The sequence below is a fragment of the Ochotona princeps genome, chromosome 13 (assembly GCF_030435755.1).
Source record: "Ochotona princeps isolate mOchPri1 chromosome 13, mOchPri1.hap1, whole genome shotgun sequence".
Lineage (NCBI taxonomy): Eukaryota > Metazoa > Chordata > Mammalia > Lagomorpha > Ochotonidae > Ochotona > Ochotona princeps.
This window is the reverse complement of record NC_080844.1, coordinates 37,966,835-37,985,456: the sequence shown is the minus strand read 5'-3', so window position 1 is coordinate 37,985,456 and position 18,622 is coordinate 37,966,835. Positions and strand designations below refer to the sequence as shown.

Genomic DNA, 18,622 nt, shown 5'->3' with positions numbered 1-18,622 from the left:
CACCACCCTGCCCTTCACCCCCTGCCCACTCCAGAGAAGGGCTCTGGTGCCTGTACCAGCTGCCTAGGGGCTGGTGCTGCTGATTCAGGAGGTCTCAGGTTGGGCCTGATGAAGGACCCTTACTGGCATCCAGGGACTGCCCATTGCCAGTGCCCTCCACATTCGGGGGCATGTAGCTGTGTGTGTGGGTGTGTGTTTTGATACTTGAGTGTGTGCCCAGGATTGAAAAATCAGTGCTTGGGAGAGAGGAGAAACAACACCACCGATTTCTGGGTTGGGGGGGGCAAGGTGCGAGGGGACCCTGGCCTATGGCACAGACTAATGGGTGCTTCTAGGGACCATCTTCTCTGCTTCTCAGCCCTGCAGACCCACGCAGGGAGTCAAGCAGCCAGTCTCCCTCATTCCTGGTGGCTCGGGTTCTACTGACTAGGGTGAGGCCAGGCAACCACGTGCTCATGGTGTGGATGAGACTGCTGTTGGGGACCTGCTACACTGGGGCGTTGCAGAGCATGGCTCCCCAGTCAGCAGGAATCCTGGGCCCAAGTTCATGGGGGCTGTCTGCTGTCTGGGCCAGGGCCTACCACAGGCTGAATCCCGACTACGAGAGGCTGAAGATCCAGTGTGTGCGGGCCATGTCGGACCTGCAGAGCCTACAGAACCAGCACACAAACGCCTTGAAGAGGTGTGAGGAGGTGGCCAAGGAGACTGACTTCTACCAGTGAGTGTCGCCCGCTGGGCAGGGCCTCCTGGCACCTGTGCAGCGGCTGTCTGTCTGGTCCTTGTGTCCAGCCTGGAGCTGGGGCCTCTGATTCCAGTCCTGCCTTTGTCCCATGGCAAGCAAGCGGTCTGCCTTCCACAAGACGATTTGTGCCTCAGTTTTTCTAACTGTAAAAATCAGGTTCCTCACCTGTCATATCTTCCTGCTGCCAGCTTACAAAGCCTGGCAGATAGGAAGGTGTCTGAGAACTGTATGGTGGGGAGGGCAGGCACATGGCGGGGCATCAGGGTCTGTGCAGCTGTTTCCTGTGGGGCAGGTGTGTGTGGGACCACAGGAGAGCTTGGCTGCCCGTGTGTTTATGTTTGCTGGGCCCAGTGCTTGAGGGTTTTCTCTCTCTACCGGAGGGACTGTCCTTTCCTTGGGGGATCCATGCTCTTTGCAGTGCCAGAATTTGAAGAAATGGCCTAGGTCCTGGTAGTTTGGCTGTTGGTGGGTCTTGACCCCCTTTGAGTGCCAGGCTGGGCTGGGTAGGGATATTGGAGGCTGTCTGGGGTTCATTGTGTATATGTGTTGGGGGCGTTCAGCACACTCCACAGCAGGCTCCTGAGCGACCAAACCCAGCTGAAGGACGACGTGGACATGCTGAGACGGGAGAATGGACAGCTGTTGCGGGAGCGGAACCTGCTGCGGCAGTCCTGGGAGGACATGAAGCGGCTCCACGAGGAGGACCAGAAGGAGATCGGCGACCTCCGTGCCCAGCAGCAGCAGGTAGGGACGGGCTGCCGGGGTCAGACCATAGCCAGTCATGCACCCATCTCTTCACCCAAACACCTGCTTGCCTCTTTCATGCAGCTCACCCTGTAATGTAGCAGGTGTCCCTGGGACGTTGGCTTCATGGAGTGTGCGGGCATATCTGGGAGCCGCTGTCTGATGCTTTGTTCATCAGGTGGTCACATGCCGTCACATCTCTGTGCCAACGCTGCAGGAGCTGCCAGGGTAGAGACTCCATGTGGCCTGCTGTGTTTGGGGGCGGGGCAGGCGACAGAGGGATTTGACTCTGTTTGGTGGGGGCATCTTCCTGTTTCCTGGGTTTGAATAGTGTGAAATTATAGATGGAAGAAACGTGAAGATGCAAGATGGAGAGATTGGAGTGGCTCTCACTGCTGAGATGTTTTTTGATTGTTTTGATGGGAGCGTGGCCTTTTGCTCCTGCTGCTGTCTTGTGTTCTCAGTTAGTTTCTTTGCTCTTTGGTTCATGTGGACACAGTGCATGGTGAGTGGCAAGCGGACCAAATACCAGCTTGTCTGTGTGACGCTGAGTGGATTCTTCCCCATGCGCAGCTCAGGGTCTGTTCAGGCCATTTACAGATACAGGAGGAGCGGCTGTGGGTTCTGTCCCTACTGGTTGTTGGGAATTCAAGGCCGGAAGATGCTCTGGCTGGAACCTAACAACCTGTAAATTAGCGGGGCTTTCTTTGCATTTGAAAAGCACTCTAAGTGTGAAACAGTTTCACTTTTTTTTAATTTGGAAAGTCGGAGAGACACAGAGGAAGATCTTCCATCCGTTGATTAACTTACCAAGGGGCCTCAACGGCCAGAGCTGAGCCAGTCCAAAGCCAGGAGCCAGGAGTTTCTTCCAGGTCTCCCACACAGTTGCAGGATCCCAAGGCTTTTGGGCCGTCCTCCACTGCTTTCCCAGGCCACAAGCAGGGAGCTGGATGGGAAATGGGGCTGCTAGGATATGAACTGGTGCCCATATGGGATCCTGGGCATGCAAGGTGAGGACTTTACCCACTAGGCTACCACACCAGGCCCTGATTACTCTTTTACAGAATATGGCTGTGTGTGAGATGAGTCTTTCCTGTGACATGCATGTGTGCATGGTCAGCCTGCTAAGCATCACCCCAGATTTAGCTGCATTGGTTGTCACATTTCTTCAGTCACCTCTCATTCTTCCCTTGGCCTTCGACGATTCTGAGGGCTGCTGGCTTGATCCCTGCAGTTGGGTTGGATTTGGACACCTGGGGCAGAATATCAGGAAAGCAGTGGCATGGCTTGGCCATTGCGGGTGAAGCTCGCTTTGGTGCCGTGATGTGGCATGTCACACCCTGTGGCTTCTGACCCTTTTGCACGGTGCTGTCATTTTGATACATCTTCCCTGTTCTTTGAGTACTTCCGTTCCCTGGCACAAAGTGAAGTTCTACTCATTTAGTAACTGCTCTGCCCTGCTGGGAGAGATTGACATTCCCCTAGGAATCTGTGCTTCTTTTCTCGGAGCCTTTTTTTTTTTTAAATTATTTTTATTTTCAAAGCAGATTTTACAGAGAAAAGGAGAGACATAGAGAGGTCTTCCTTCTGCTGGTTCACTCCCCAAATGGTCACAGTGGACAGAGCTGGGAGCCAGGAGTTTCTTCCAAGTCTCCCAAGTGGGTGCAGGGGCCCAAGGATGTGGGCCATCATTCTCTGATACTTTTCCAGGCCATAAACAGAGCTCTGGATTGAAAGTGGAGCAGCCAGGACTCGAACTGGTGCCCATATAGGACGCTGTCCTAGCAAAGGATTAGCTTGCTGTGCCACTGCTTCGGTCCCTTGGAGCCTTGTTTTGAGAAGAAAGATCAGAATGCAGGGTGTTTTTTAGCTGCTGGGTGTCATTGCTCCCGGGTCTGTGCAGTAGACAGAGGAAAGGAATGGAATCCTACAGTACATCTTGTTGCCAACATTGCTATTTGACTTCATATATCGTGTGCATCTTTTTAGTTTAGTATAAATTCTGCTAAATTGCTTTCAACCGCTGTGAAATATTGAGTTACCTAGAAATACATAATTGATTTAGCCTGTCTGTTGACCCAATCTTGGGCTGTTTTCAGCATTTTCTCATTATAAACTGTATTCTGTTGAAAAGCTTGCTTTCTTCGTTTTCCTTCTCTGATAGTTACTGACAGTTGGCTTGGGAAACCTCTAGATGTATGTGCTTTGGAGCTCTGAAAATCTTTTTTGCTTTTATGAGTTATTTTTATTTGGAAGACAGAGTGTTAGGCAGGAGTAGGGGTGGGTAAGAGAAGTAGTTTATCTGCTGGTTCATTTCCTAAATGGACCCAGCAGTCAGGCCTGGACTGTGTCAGGCCAGAGCCAGGAAGCTGGAACTCCCATGTGGAGGCAGGGGCCCAAGCGCCTGGGCCATCCTCTGCTGCTTACCTAGGTGCATCAGCCGGGAGCTGGATGGGAAGTGGAGCAGCCAGGACTCCAGCTGTTGCTCTAATGTGAGGTGCCAGTGTCCCAGTCTGTGGCTTACCCCACTGCTTCACAAGTCCTGCAGCCGAGGGAAGTCTTTTTCAGTGTGTCTTCTGAGAGAATTGGTTATGTGAGATGAGGCCTAGCAACTTGAGGCACAGGATTGGTATATTATTTGTAGGCCTTGCCTGAATGTTGGTGAAGGGAGAAGTTGCTGAAAGGAAGGGAAGTGCCAGCCATGACAGCAGACATCTGGCTGGGCATAGAGAGCCGTTAAGCAGGGCAGGAGTCGGGGGAGGCTCTGCCCCCTCCATCTGCTGCAGAATTGTAGAGGAGCATAGCTCCCCACCCTCCTTTGCCATTCCTTTAATGTCCCCGGTGCTGGGGATGGGGACAAAAGCCCTTGGAGGTTTGTGGTGAGGATGACCAGAGACCAAAGCCAGGCCAGAGAGCCGAGCCAAGCCGAGCTGAGTTGAGCCCCACTGAGCGACCCATCACCTCTGCTGAGTTCCTCTGCAGGCACCCTTCCATCTGCATGTCAGTGACACCTCCTAGTGCAAATGCGTTCTAAGACTGTTGGCTTTCTACTTCTTTTTTTTTTTTTCTACCTAAAAAAGAAATTACTTTAGAAGAATGCAGCATGTGTGGCCAGCAAGGAAGGAGCTGGCTGTTGAGGAGCAGAGGTGCACATGGGCTGCCTGTGGATGGGGCCATTGTCCACCCCATCTTCCTCTGCACCTGCTGTGTGCCATCTGCATATCCTGCTGACCCTGTTGGTTCATCTTGCTCTGAATTTGGCTCAGTTCACCTTTTGTCCCAGTGTTACTTTGGATTTGCCTTTTCGTTGAGGGGCCTGTGGTTTTGGAGATGTCTGTGGCTCTGTCTCAGTGCCCAAGAGGTGTCTTGGGCACTCCAGGATGTCAGCAAGTGGGGCTGTCTCTCATGTCTTTGAGGGATGCTGAATGATTGCTGGGTGCAAAACACTTGGCCAACTGCTCTTGCTGCTGTTACTGTTCCAACCCTACCACACCTGCCTTCACAGGGCTGTGGGGACATTGGAATCGATACTAACAGGAACGTGAGATGATGTGGCCATTGTGAAGAGCAGCCCTGCAGTTCTGCATAGAGTTACACATGCTTACCAGGTGACCTGGCAGTTCAGCTCATATCCAGGCACATTGGAAATGGACTTACAGAAAGACCCGTGGGCTGAGTGATGGGTGCAAAGTCCACGCTATGGACTGTCACTCAGCTAGAAGGGAGTGAACTACCAGTGCCTGCCGCTGCTTTAAGGGTCACCTTAACCTCCCTGGTGGAAGTGGTGGGTCCAAGAGCACCCCTCCTGTGACTCTAAGGGCATCAAGTGTCCACACAAGGAAACTCAGAGGGAGTGATGGCACACCTGTGGCTGTCGTGGGCTCAGGAGGAGAAGGCAGTTGGCCACAGTGATGCCGACGGGTGCAAATGTCTGTGTCAGGTGACAGCAGTACTCTGGCATTACATAGTGGCAGTGGGTGGCACCTGTGGGGGCTCTAAACCTATGAAACCACTAAAGAGGTGACAGGCTGTAGTCTGCCTTGTCCTATGGAAGCTGCTCTCGGGGCCCCTCTGTTCAGCTATCGTGGGCTGCACTGTCACCCACACCCTCCCCGTCAGCCCCTTCCCTTCCTGTTCCTCCCACAAACACTGGGGGAAGTCCTATCACCCCTTCTCGTTCCCGTTCTTCCGTGTGGCCCTTTGGTGGGTGAGGTGGGTGAGGCATCCTGGTTGGGGTGCAATTGGCCCCTCGGTGACCAGCCTCCCCTCCCCTACCCCAGAGGGGAGGCCTGGGTATGTGTGTGCTGGCAGGCAGGTCCCCTGCTCCTCTCTCACCTTCCCTGAGTCTGTGACAGACACCTGCTATGGAACCCACAGGCAGTGGCACTCTCAGGACCTGCACATGGTCAGGGGCTGGCTCCGCCCCCCACCGGCCTGAGGGCAAAGGTCGCTCTTGCTGGACAAGGCAGGTTTTGTTGCCTGGTTCCTCCCACACCTTGTAAACTTGAAGAGGCCCTTGCGGGTTGAGTGGTTCTGTTTGACTTGGGTGTTTGCTCAAGGGATTTATGGGCTCCCAGCCCTCGTTGTGATTGATCTCCGAGGAAATGAGGAGCCCTGGGTGGGAGGGGGCTCCACTGGCCTGGGTCTTGGCTCCTCTCCCACTTGAGGAGCAGACAGGTGCTGTGTTCCGTGTGTGTTTGGGGCTCGGGGACATAGCTTGGCATTTCCCTCACCCTCTGGGGGTCAGGCTGCTCCATCATAGGTTCTTTGGGCCATAGTAGGAATGCCTGGGAGATTGGGAAGCAAAGTAGAGGGTATTTTTGCATCCCCCTCCCCCTGCTGCCCACTTCTTTACTGAAACAATGCATGTTCTTTGGTGGAGAAAAGAAAAAAAAAATCTTCAGTAAGGAAGTCATCCCCCCCCAAAAAAACCCCACCCTCCCGCTCTAGCCAGAGGCTAGCCAGTTGACATAAGTGTGTTTTTATGCTCCTTTGAACATTTTCAGAAAAAGATTTATTTATCTGGAGGACCAAGTCCCATCTTCCATCTGCTGGTTCACTTTGCCAATGGCCACATTGTCCAGGCCTGAGCCTTAAACTTTTAATCCAGAGCTCCCATGTGGGCACAGGGGCCCAAGCACTTGAGCCACCCTCTGCTGCGTTTCCAGATGTATCAGCAGGGAGATGGATCAAAAGTAGAGTAACTAGGACTGGAGCCAGCACCCACGTGGGATGCCAGTGCTTGCAGGCAGCTTAATGCACTGTGCCACAATGCCGTTCTCCCGTGCATATATTTTTATGTTCTTTCCTTGGAGGTAAAATTGCTGGGACCAACACAAAGCATGCCTTCTTTTCCAGCAGGTCTGCTGGTTCATTTGAGATACTTTGAGGTCCCCCTGAGTCTTTCCTTTCCTCTTTCTTGTCCTCTCTCCAGTCCTTAAGATACACATTGGTTTTGTTGTTGTTTGTTTTTTCCCTTTTGGAATTCAGCTTTCTTCTTCCTGATACCCCAGATACTATTTTTCTTCTGTTAGTCCAGCTAGGAGGTAAAATCTTTGGCTGTGACTGTGTGTATGATGTGGCCAGAGCTGTCCACCGAGAACAGGAGGCAGTGGCGGGCTCATCTGTAGAATCTGCTTGGATATCCTGGAGGTCACCTTGTGCCAGGCCTCCCCAGCTCCTCCCAGAGGCTGTTGAGCACCCAGCCTGGGCAGGACCCTGATCCCTGCTCAGAGAGCACTGTGTGGGGCAGTGCTGCGGCCTGGCAGCCCCTTTGCATATTGGAATGAGTCCCCAGGCTGCAGGGAGGTAACCTCCTGTGTGAAAGGGGCTAGGACATGCCTGTGGGAGCTGTGCAGGCCAGGAGCTGCCCTCTCTAAGCCTCATGACAACCAGATGGAGCATCAGAAGGGGTTCCTGGGTCTGCCCTGCTGCTTCCCCTGACCAGACCTCCTCTCCAGGAAGTTGGGGTTCATCCTGGCTCCCTGGCTTTCCTGCACGGCCAGGTGTAAGCTCTTCAGGACTGGGGCATCGTGGTGCATTTATTCCCCATGAAGACAGGATAGACCACATTTATAAGGTGGGTTCTTCCACAGCCCTGTCCAGAAGTAGGTATTTGTGTCATCTCAAGGCCTCCCCCAAATATCTATCGGCGAAGCGAAGCTTGGAGGAATGAGACCCAGGGGAGCACTTCTGTCTGGTCTTCCCAGCACTGCCCCCTTGTGCGCTGATGGCTGCAGTGGCTTTGTCCAGCTGTAAAGCAGGTGGGCGTGGAGCCAGAGGGGATCTCACCTGCCTTTAGGGCATGTGAAGACAGGGCGTGGAATGAAAACCGTTGGGCTGGGAGTTGTCTGATGGCTTTAGAGCTTTGGTTTTGCAAGGTGAAGGCTTCTGGACACTAGTCTTGCACAGGTGCGTGAACTCGAACTGTCTGCTTCAAGATTGTGGAGGGGAAGGGTTGTGTATTTTGCAGCAGAGGGGGGACCAAGTTGGCTGTAGATGTCACGCTGAGAAGTCCTACTGGGAGTGTACAAACTGGTATGGCCATCAGGGAAGGTAGTGTGATATTGTCCAGCTGGGGTGGTGAACCCATGTCCCCAGATGGCTGCTCCACTAGGGACAGAGATGGGCAGCTTACTTGTGGGGGAGATGAGACAGGTACAGCCAGGTCATGGCAGTGCTAGGTATGCTGGCAAACCAGGGCAGACGTGTGTGCATCCCAGGTCAGACGGCAGAGCTAGGGGCACACAGTCATGGTGCAAAGCTCACCCTGCGTCAACCTGAGTAGGAAGCCACTTGGATGGACAGTGTGGCCCGCCTGGGATGAGATGCTCGTGCCTTCACCTGCCCCCCAGCTCGGAGCCTCTTTCAGGCCCAGCTCTGCTTCCAGTCCAGCTTCCTGCTGCTGATGTGGCCCCCTGGAGGTGGTACTGTGATGGGTTCCCACTACCCACTGGGGGAAGACTGGCTTGCTGGGTTTCTGCCTTTGCCCAATCCTGGTTTTGTGGGTGTTGGAGGAGTGAACCATGGCTAGGAGCTCTTGGTCTGTCTCCTGCCTCTCCAGTAAATGCATGCAGAGATGAGAAGCTTGGAAAGTAGCATTAAGTTAAGCAGAAGCTCCTGGAGTGGGCAACCTGGTTCTCAGACACATCTGGGCATACACAGCCTTGCATACAGACAGCCGCAGCAGCCTCAGGTGAGTGGCTGACTTTGTAGGACAGGGGCCCCCACCCAAATTGCACTGGGGGCTTGAGCCACACCTGTAGTGCTTAGCTGCTCGGACAACACTTAGAGACATGGATGGTGAGAGGGGAGGCTGTGTTAGTTTTTAGGTGCACATAATGTTAGTTTTTACTTGCAATTAAGTTCTTACACATGGCTAATTTCCATAACCAAGTGCTCTTTTCACAATGAATTTACCACAAGCCAAAATGCCAGATGCAGCGAGGTGCTTAGGAGGTCCTTTATTCCAACAGGGTAGGTTTGGGAGAGGTGGCGGAGGGAGAGAGATCCTGAGCGGAAACGTCTCCAACCATGGTGGCAGGATAGGGGTGCTGCTAGGGCAGGGGAAGGGGCAAGATGGAGGAGGACAGGGTGGGGAGCCAGGTAAAAAGGAGAAAGGGCACGTGAAGGCTCATTTATACATCCCAGGTGGGCCTGGAAGGTGTGGGGGGCTTGGGGAATTGGTTGGGAGGGGCTACAGTGGGCCCCAGGGATTGGTGAATGAGATAATCATAGGTGATTGGTAGGTAGGTAGGAGTTGGGGAAGGGGCCACGAGAAATTGGGGGATGGGGTTCTTAGGTAAGACGCCATGAGGTTACATCTTGCTAATGGAATCTGGAATGACACGAATTTTGCCAGCTGTGGACAAAGGGAAGCAGATAAAAAGGCTGAGGCCTTCAGGGCTGATGATCCTGTCACTCCTCTCAGACTGAGCTGTGGGTGCATAAATTTCGGGTACTGCTGTTGCTATGCTCTTCTGCATGTTTGGGAGGTGTCCCCCCACTCCCTGTTTTTTGGTTTTGCTTTTTGGAAGGTTTTACATGTCAGCATGGTGTTCGGGGCAGTGGCCTTCTGACTTTGTCAGTACGCATTCCTGTTCTGTAAGATTTTAAGGACAGGAGGAACCTGTGTGCTCCATTTGAAAATGAGTTTTGTGTTTTGATTTCCTTTGAAAAAAAAAGGGGGGGGGGTTGTATTAGAAGAAAAGGAAGAAAAAGGAGCAAGGATGAGTCTGGAGGGGACTGGTTGTTGAGAAGGCTTCTGGTCTGAGCCTGAAGCCCTGTGGTGCAGAGCTGGCGTTCCTGGCCGCTGTGACTGGTTCTTTCTCCCATGCTGCTCCCCTCCAAAGGGAATATTCTGTCCTCACAGTTCTGGTTCTCTGCCTGCGGGAGATCTGATAACCCAGAGCCCCGGGCCATGGAGGCAGGTGACTTGAGGACTGTGAGCTGGCAGTGCTGAGCAGGCCTTTCCGGTTCTGTCCTGCCATTTGGGGAATAAGGAAACTGAAACCCACAGAGGTGGAGTGAGTCATGCCAGGGCTTGGGTACCCTGGGGGCTTGGCAGCAGTCAGCAGGCTTTCTTCCCCTCTCCCCTCCCACTCACCTCCCTCGCTGTGGTGGGTATAGTGCAGAGGGCAACAGTCTCACCGGGGACATGATCTTCCCTGTGAGCACTGGCTGCCCTAGGTTCCCACTTGCCCTCTCTGATCCTAGAATACATGTGGCAGTGACCCTTGCCCCAGGGCCTCTACACACACACACACACACATTCCACCCACCTACCTACCCACCCCCAAATGGCTGCAACAGCCAATGCTGGGCCAGTTTGAAACCAGGAGCCAGGAGCTTCTTTTGAGTCTCTCACATGGATGTAGGGCCCCAAGCATTTGGGTTGTTTTCTGCTGCTTTCACACATGCGTAAGCAGAGAGCTGTATGAGAAGTGGAGTAGCTAGGACAAGGACTGACACCAGTGTGGGATATTGGCACCACAGGCAGGGGCTTAACTAACTGTGCCACAGCTCTGGCCTCCATGGGGTCTCTTGGCACTACTCTACATTTGCATCAAGATGTTGAGGTCACCTTCTGAGGCCTCTCCTGCAGCCTTGCACTGTAGCCCTACCTTCAGACAGGAAGTGAGAGTGGGGAGGTCTGGCCCACCCATAGCTCTGCCCTGAGTAAACCCGACTGTCTGGCCCGCAGGTGCTTAAGCACAACGGGTCCTCGGAGATCCTCAACAAGCTGTACGACACGGCCATGGATAAGCTGGAGGTGGTCAAGAAAGACTACGACGCCCTGCGCAAGAGGTACAGTGAGAAGGTCGCCATGCACAACTCGGACCTGAGCCGCCTGGAACAGCTGGGGGAGGAGAACCAGCGCCTGCTGAAGCAGACGGAGATGCTGACCCAACAGAGGGACACAGCCATCCAGCTGCAGCACCAGTGCGCCCTCTCCTTGAGGAGGTAGGAGCCAGGCCCGGCACTGGGAGGCAGCTGGGGTCGAGCCGATTCAACACCTCACTGGCAGAGTGGCAGGCAACGAGGCAGCCTCTGTCCCGGAACTGCTGCTCGGTGGGTTTGAGGTTGTCTGTGAGAGCCACTGTCAGGAGGGAAATCATCTCCAGCCATTGGACATTGCTTTTTAAAAATCATTTCATTTAATTTATCTGGAAAAGAGCAAGGGCCCATCTTCTGGTCCATTTTCATAATGCCTGTGACAGCCAGGGTCCCGTCAGACAGAAGCCAGGAACCAGGAATGCAAGCCACGTCTCCCATGGGGTGGCAGAAACCCAGCTACCTGAACTGGCACCACAGGCAGAAGTTTAACCAACTTCCCAGGGTGTACACTTGAAGGGAGCTGGCATCGGGAGTGGAGCCAGGACTTAAACCCATGCATTCTGACATGGAATATGAGCATCCCGAGTACTGTGCCAGACACCTTTTTATTAAGGAACCTCCCCCAACAGCCACGGCCGCTCCCGTGCCCCCCACAGTGCTGCTTCAGATGTGTCCTGTGCTGCAGTGGCTCTTGGCGCTCTTACAGGCTTCCAGGAAAAATGACCCTCCCAGGTAGCCCGTGGATCTGGGTGTTTCTGGGCTGGACCCGCACAGGTGTCTCTGTTTCAGACTCTCTGGGACGAGGCCGGGATGCAGTTTCCCCACATGGGTTGTCAGGGTACCCTTCATTTTGTTTTCCGAGTGGAATTCTCTGCTGGACTTGCGGTCTTCCGCTGTAGGGAGCAGGCCCTCCTTTGCAGCTTGCTTGTAGGGGAGGTGCCTCCTGTCCTGGGAGGGCCAACCTGTGCTCTTGAGCCAACCTCGTGACCTTGGACCATTGCCCGAGTCTCAAGGCTGTACCATTCATGCCTGTAAAATGAGGTGGTCACACCAAAGGACTCTAAAGGCCGTGTTTGTGTTGGATATGGTTCTCATGCTGCCTTTTTGTTATTATTATTTATTATTTTTATTACAAAAAAGAAAAATAATGATGCTTGACTGTGGCAGAAACTAGCTGACATTTCCAGCAAAAGAAAAGGCGTGCTATCCTCAGTTCAGCTTCAATTGTTCGTGACCGAGACAGACTCCAGGTCCAGGGTGCTGGGCTCCGTGACTGTTCCATCTCAGGGCTACGGGAGTGACCTCATCGAAACTTCACGCTTGGCTGTCCGGCACAGCAGGGCTGGCAGCCAGTAGGCCATGGGGCAGCCAGGCAGCTTCCTGCTCCAGCCACATCTCAGCTGCCTTTCTCTCCAGGTTCGAGGCCATCCACCACGAGCTGAACAAGGCCACAGCCCAGAACAAGGACCTGCAGTGGGAGATGGAGCTGCTGCAGTCAGAGCTGACGGAGCTGCGGACCACACAGGTGAAGACGGCCAAGGAGTCAGAGAAGTACAAGGAGGAACGTGATGCCGTGTACAGCGAATACAAGCTCATCATGAGCGAGCGCGACCAGGTCATCTCTGAGCTGGACAAGTTGCAGACTGAGGTGGAGCTGGCCGAGTCCAAGCTCAAGAGCAGCACATCTGAGAAGAAGGCAGCCAGCGAGGAGATGGAGGCGCTACGGCAGGTAAGCGGGCAAGCAGTGCCCGGGGCCCATTGGGAGCTGCCTCCTGGGTTAGAAAGGAGGGCCCCTCATTTTAGACCTTTAAAATTCAGTGCTGGTTGGGTTGTCCGGTCACTACCCAGGCATCCCCTCAATGTCTAGCTCTGGTCTGGGCTGCAGGGCATGCGAGGTAGGAAACCCCAGCCTGTGGTCAGATGGCACACACAGACACTCTCGCACCTTAATCCATCTTAATCCATGGATAAGAGAGGCTTGTGCCAGAAAGCAACAACGTCTCAAGGAACATCTCGGGGCCAAGTTCCTCAGATCGTAGGCCTGTGTGTGTAGGGGGGAACTTCTGCGAGTAGCCACATGCATCTGCTAACCAGCTTTTTTTTTTTTTCTTCAGAGATTTATTTTTATTACAAAGTCAGATATACAGAGAGGAGGAGAGACAGAGAGGAAGATCTTCCATCCGATGATTCACTCCCCAAGTGAGCCGCAATGGGCCGGTGCGCTCCGATCCGATGCCGGGAACCAGGAACCTCTTCCGGGTCTCCCACGCAGGTGCAGGGTCCCAATGCATTGGGCCATCCTCGACTGCTTTCCCAGGCCAGAAGCAGGGAGCTGGATGGGAAGTGGAGTTGCCGGGATTAGAACCGGCGTCCATATGGGATGCTGGCGCGTTCAAGGCAAGGACTTTAGCCACTAGGTCACGCCGCCGGGCCCCCACCAGCTCTTTAGTGGGTGTTTTGGGCTACTGTTGGAAGAGTTGCCGCAGACTGAGCCCAAGGGCCCGGTTCTAAAGTCTGGCTCTGGCAGTGTACCTCAGGGGTTGGGGAGCTGTGGTGTTAGCAGCGTCGGTGTCCGGCCTCCCAGCTCAGCTGCCCAGCTGCTGTCATCTGGGCTCCCTGCATCCTCCTTGTGTGGCTGCCTCCACCTCTTTATGGGGTTCCTGACTCCAGGTCCAATGGTGAAGAGTCCATTACTGATGAGCACTTCTAGATCTGATTGCAAATGGAGTGAATGTGTTGGACGTGAGTGCTTCCCTGTCACAGCAGTGCTCCCCTCTGCTCTTACATGTGGTGTTTGCAAACGGGTTTATCACGTGGCCTCTGAGAGCTAGAAAGCCTGTTGTTGAGGTTCAGGCCCGTTGCATGAGTGGGGTACATTGCATGAGTGCCAGCAGGCCCTGGGGGTCACCCAGGCCATCTTTCTACCTCACACATGGTGACTCTGCTTTATGTCCAGGGCACCAGCATGCAAGGGTCTCACAGGCCTATGCTTGGTGATGGAGCCTTCCTCCTCACGTGCCCTCCTGGGGCCTCCATTTCCTCTTTTACACAGAGGGAATGAGAAACAGCAGGTGCCTTTCAGCGTGGCTTGCCAACAGAGCGACAGACCATCAAGAATACATTCACATGGTGTGTATATGAGGCCAAGTGGCCTGCCAAGGTCACTGTGGCACCTGTCTGTGTCAAGAGGGCTAGGGCACTCACTGGGAATCTGGCTTTGTGGGTGAGAACGACCATATGGTGCAGTGTCACACTCCCGAGGCTCGTACAGATGTAGCCGGGCACAGGTGCTGTGTATCACCATGGAGAAGGCCCAGCTCCTCATGGGCAGTGACCATGAGTGCACACGTTAGGGCTCCATCATCAACCTGGAAAGCCCACCCACTCAGCTTCTCACCCTGGCGTCTGAGTTCAAGCCTTGGAGCATGATGTCTGTCTCAGCTCAGGCACATGAGGCCACAGAGGAGACACTGAGAATGCCGAGGCTATAACCAAGGCAGCCAGTCCTGGAGTGTTGGCCTCCCCAGTCTAGAAGGATTTGCAGGGTTTGGAGCCTTACCAAGGAGGTTCTTGGTGAAAGTGTGGAGCATGCAAGGGGAGTATATTCCCCTTCCCCAAACCCAGGGCCTGACCTGGCCCTGTCAGTACTCAGGTGTGTCCTTCAGCTGGAAGCCTATGCCCAGCCTTTGCAGGGGGTGCTGGCTGGGTGTCAAGTCTGCCTGTCAGCTGAGGCAGCAATCTTTTCCAGGCACTGTTCCCAGTCAGCAGGCCACAGAGGAGAAACCCCACCCTGCCCCTACAGCAGTCAGAGGCCCACGCCCCCACCCCACAGGCCACAGGTGGGCTGTGCCACTCTGGGTCTGAAGCATGGGTGCCCTGGGATGGACCGCAGCCCTCCAGCAGCTGCCTCCCAGGGATTAGGTTCCTGTGCATGGAATGACTTTGGCCAGCCACCATCTGACCCTGTCCAATGAGGATAGATTTTCTCAGGTCACTGGTGCCTGGCCAATAGGGGGTGGGGCTGCTGGGCAGCTATTGGCCGCATGGCTGCTTGATGAGGTTCTCCTGTGTTCTAACTTGCTTCCTGGACAAGCCCTGCTGACCAAGGCCTGTCTCCGAGGAGAGCCAACTCTGCCCCCACCTCCAGGCCCCACTCCCCACCCAGCCAGCCAGGTACCACAGGTGCCCCTGTCCCTGCCTTTCTGCTGCCCCCACAAGCAAGCGATTGTCCATCCCATGGTAGGCCCTGCTGGAGGAGCTGGGCTACACGGGCCCTAGGGAGAGCCCTTGTGGGAGGGGTGCTTCTGGAGCACGCAAGAGTGGCTGTCAAGGCAGGTGCTGCCTCTGGAGATGGGCGACCCACCTGAGAGCTGTCTCCTCAGGGAGCACCGTTGGCTTGAACCCTAGGGGTGGGGGCAGGACCCTCGGTGTGGGTCACACCCCCTAGGCATGTCCTTCTGGTCATCTTTGGCAGGGCAGGGTGAAGCAGGAGTCTCCTGAAGCCAGCCTGTCTTTTCCCAGGCCTGTGGCCCTAGGCACAGACTCCCAACCAGACACACAAACAAACCCCCTACACACACATGGCTGCAGAGAGGCCTGTGGCCCTAGGCACCACACACACATACACACACACCCCCCTGAAGAGAGGGAGGCCAGTGCTGCTTTTGCCAAGTAAGGAAGGTCTGATGTGGAGGCAGTGTGGTATGCAAGGATGCTGCATGCCCTACATGCCCACAGTCCATGTCACCATGGTCACTGGGCCTCCACCCCTGCCCCGTCACTCAAACCGCTCACTTCTCATGTCCTTCACAAGGAAGCCATTGAGATGCATTGGTGGTGGAGACCAGCAGTGACTGTGGCAGTAATGACCTGGGGCAAGGTGGGCCAACCGCCAAGGAAGTCAGAGTGTTAACGCTCAGCCCAAGCCTAGCACTGTGCGCCCTGGGTCTGGGGGCACAGTGAGATGTGCATGACTGGCTGACAGATGTGTTACTGGGTTCTTGAAGGCAGTAATGCAGAGTGCTCTTTGATGCTTTCAATGACAGTGTAACAAAAGGAGCAGGAGCAAAGTGGAAATGGGGGCAACTTGACGGGGTCTTGGCAAGTGGGAGGTCTGAGTAAAGTGGGTTGCCGTGAGGCCCACTTGGGGGGCCCATGGGCTTGCATCTCTAGCTCCTTGGACTCCACTGAGAAGTGGCTCAATGTAAGTGGCTGGGTGGGGACCCCTGTGATCCCAGACATAGACATTGTGCTGTATGTACATCCTGAGCCCCTGGCTCCCTGTGTCCTTCCACTGTGGGGCACCCCATGTTCTTGTGCTCACCCAGAAAGCTCAGGAGCTGGAGCCGCATCCTTCATGGGAGACAGCTCCATGGCCTTGACCATGGCTGAGGCCGTTGCTTCCCTGTGGTTTCTAAGAGGAGTGGAGCAGCAGCAGAAAGGCCTGAGGATCCAATGGGGAATGTTCGGGAGGCCTGAGCCACAGAGAAATGTCTGGATACCAGGATACCAGGGCTCCAGCTGACTACACAGTGCTGTCTCCTTTAACTAAGGTGTGCCCGAGGGCAGGTAGTGGTTTTGAGCAGCATGTGTGCCCTTGATGGCCCTGTGTTATTGTGAGAGTTCATTACTGTGCTGGTGTTGTGGGCTAGCTATACAGAATAAGCCAGGTAGAAGGTGGGGTGAGGTCTGGAACCACTCGCCGCCTGACCTTGGCTGTGCAGGAGCCAGAGCCGGGGAGAGATACCAGGTGCAGGGACCATCCCACCCCTGCCCTAGCTGATAGGTGCTTCTGACCCAGAAGGCTCAGTAACCTATTGCTCCTGCCTGCCTGTTGCCTCCATCAGATCAAAGACACTGTGACGATGGACGCTGGGAGAGCCAACAAGGAGGTGGAGATCCTTCGAAAGCAGTGCAAGGCTCTGTGCCAGGAGCTGAAGGAAGCCCTCCAGGAGGCGGACGTGGCCAAGTGCCGGCGGGACTGGGCCTTCCAGGAGCGTGACAAGATCGTGGCTGAACGGGACAGCATCCGGTACAGGGCTGGCATGGGCTGGTATCTCCCTAGGGTGTGCCAGGGTCTATTGGGAGGGTCTGAATCCTGTGCTTCGGGTCAGGTGAGGTGCAAGGCACTGGATTCCTCTCTGTTACCCTGAGCTGATACCCTGGCCTTGCCTCTCAGCCATGGGGTCTACCCCCAGCTTGTGTCACCCTGCGTGTCCAAGTGTCCTGGGAACCCTGGTGAGCTGACATGACCCAGGCTCTTATGCCACTGATGAGAGCTGAACATCTTAGCACCTGTTCACAAGGCACCGACAATGGTCCAGCACCCAAGGCCTCTGAAAAGGACACCTGGGAAGTAGGGGAGGCTTGGAAGCAATCTTCATGGTCCAGGCAGTGGAGGACAGAGATGCACACAGGACCAGGCCCTCAGCCAGGGCCTGATGGATGTGGGTGTGTTTGCAGGTGCAGAGAGGGCAGGGTGCGGCAGATGGAGCCCATGTGGTGTGCTGGGGCAGGGGTGCTAGCAAGGCTGGGGCCAGTCATGAGGAGAAGAATTAATGCCAGTCTTGAGGGCAGGTGAGGAGCTCCTCAAAAGGGAAGCCAAGGGGTGAACATGATCGTGGGCTGGGGCAGGATGGACAGAACCCATGGTCCTGGTACTGGGGGAGGCAGTAGCCACTTGCTTGTGGAGGTGATTCTCAAAGATCCCTCTGGCTGTCTGGGGCAGGGACGGGGAAGGAGTGTGCTGTCCCTGCAGAGGCCAAGTGGCTGGGTACCTAGGCCCCTGGGTGCTCCCCATCTGCTCCCACCTCTTCTGCAGGTGTCTCCAGGGTACAGTCCTGTGCAGAGCTTTGGCTGAGGTGGGAACAGGATCAGGGCTGTGAGAGCTGGGGTCCAGCTCTCTGGGCACCCCCATTTCTGGAGTGAACATTGAGCACAGGTTCCCTGCTCTGAGGTCATACGTCTTCACCTCCTCTTTGGGCAGCTGGGATGGTTGGGGGTGGGGGTGTCCATATTTTGCAGAGCCCAGCTAGACTTCCACTCCTAGAGATGCTTAGGACTAAGTCCGTCCTTGGAAGGTCCCCAGCCCACCTGCAGGAAAGCCTGTATGTAGGTAGATCGGAGTCATGTGGGTGCTGGGATGGAGCACCTGCTTGCATGTTGAGGTTAGGGTTAGGGTTGGGGTTGGAGCTGGACCAGCGCTGGAAACTGTAATCTGGCATGTGTAGCCTGGTGATGGGGATTAACTGGGTGGTCTCATCTCCTGGCCCCCAAACACTCCAGTGCCTCTGGAGTGGGGAGGCAGGTGCTGGTGGATGTTTTGAGAGTGGGGGGTGACCCCCGGGTAACCTTGTCCTCCGCCCTTCCACCAGGACACTGTGTGACAACCTGCGGCGAGAGAGGGACCGAGCAGTGAGTGAGCTGGCTGAGGCCTTGCGGAGCCTGGATGACACCCGGAAACAGAGGAACGATGTTAGCCGGGAGCTTCAGGAGCTCAAGTAGGTAGGGGCAGGTGTGAGCCCGGGCCTCGGGTCCCCTGCCTCATCCCCATGAATCTGTAGAATGGGTACAAATGCCTTTTCCACTTCGAGTGTTGGGAACACACAAAGCAGCAGGTGAGGTGGTGAGACAGGGCAGCCATCTCTGAGGAGAGATTTCAGGACAGATGGATAGCATCCATTCACTCATCTCCTCCTTGGAGCTTCACTCATTCAGTCAGGATTTATTGAGCGCCCACTGTGTGTGGTTCAGGCTGTTGGGGTGGGGGGAGGAAAGTAATGCAGGCAGACCCAAGTCCCA

At 55.0% G+C, this 18,622-nt stretch overlaps 1 protein-coding gene across 4 annotated transcripts in view; it reads left to right on the top strand.

The window, feature by feature from the left end:
• The window catches only part of DLG5 (discs large MAGUK scaffold protein 5), a 101,900-nt gene that overhangs the window by 55,783 nt on the left and 27,495 nt on the right, over positions 1 to 18,622 (top strand). For all 4 annotated transcript variants that reach the window (XM_058671676.1, XM_058671678.1, XM_004583516.2 and 1 more), the window contains exons 4-9: positions 575 to 718; positions 1,303 to 1,486; positions 10,689 to 10,948; positions 12,239 to 12,551; positions 16,669 to 16,853; positions 18,196 to 18,321. In XM_058671676.1, coding sequence (XP_058527659.1) covers positions 575 to 718; positions 1,303 to 1,486; positions 10,689 to 10,948; positions 12,239 to 12,551; positions 16,669 to 16,853; positions 18,196 to 18,321 — 1,212 coding nt within the window. The remainder of the gene's footprint in view (positions 1 to 574; positions 719 to 1,302; positions 1,487 to 10,688; positions 10,949 to 12,238; positions 12,552 to 16,668; positions 16,854 to 18,195; positions 18,322 to 18,622) is intronic.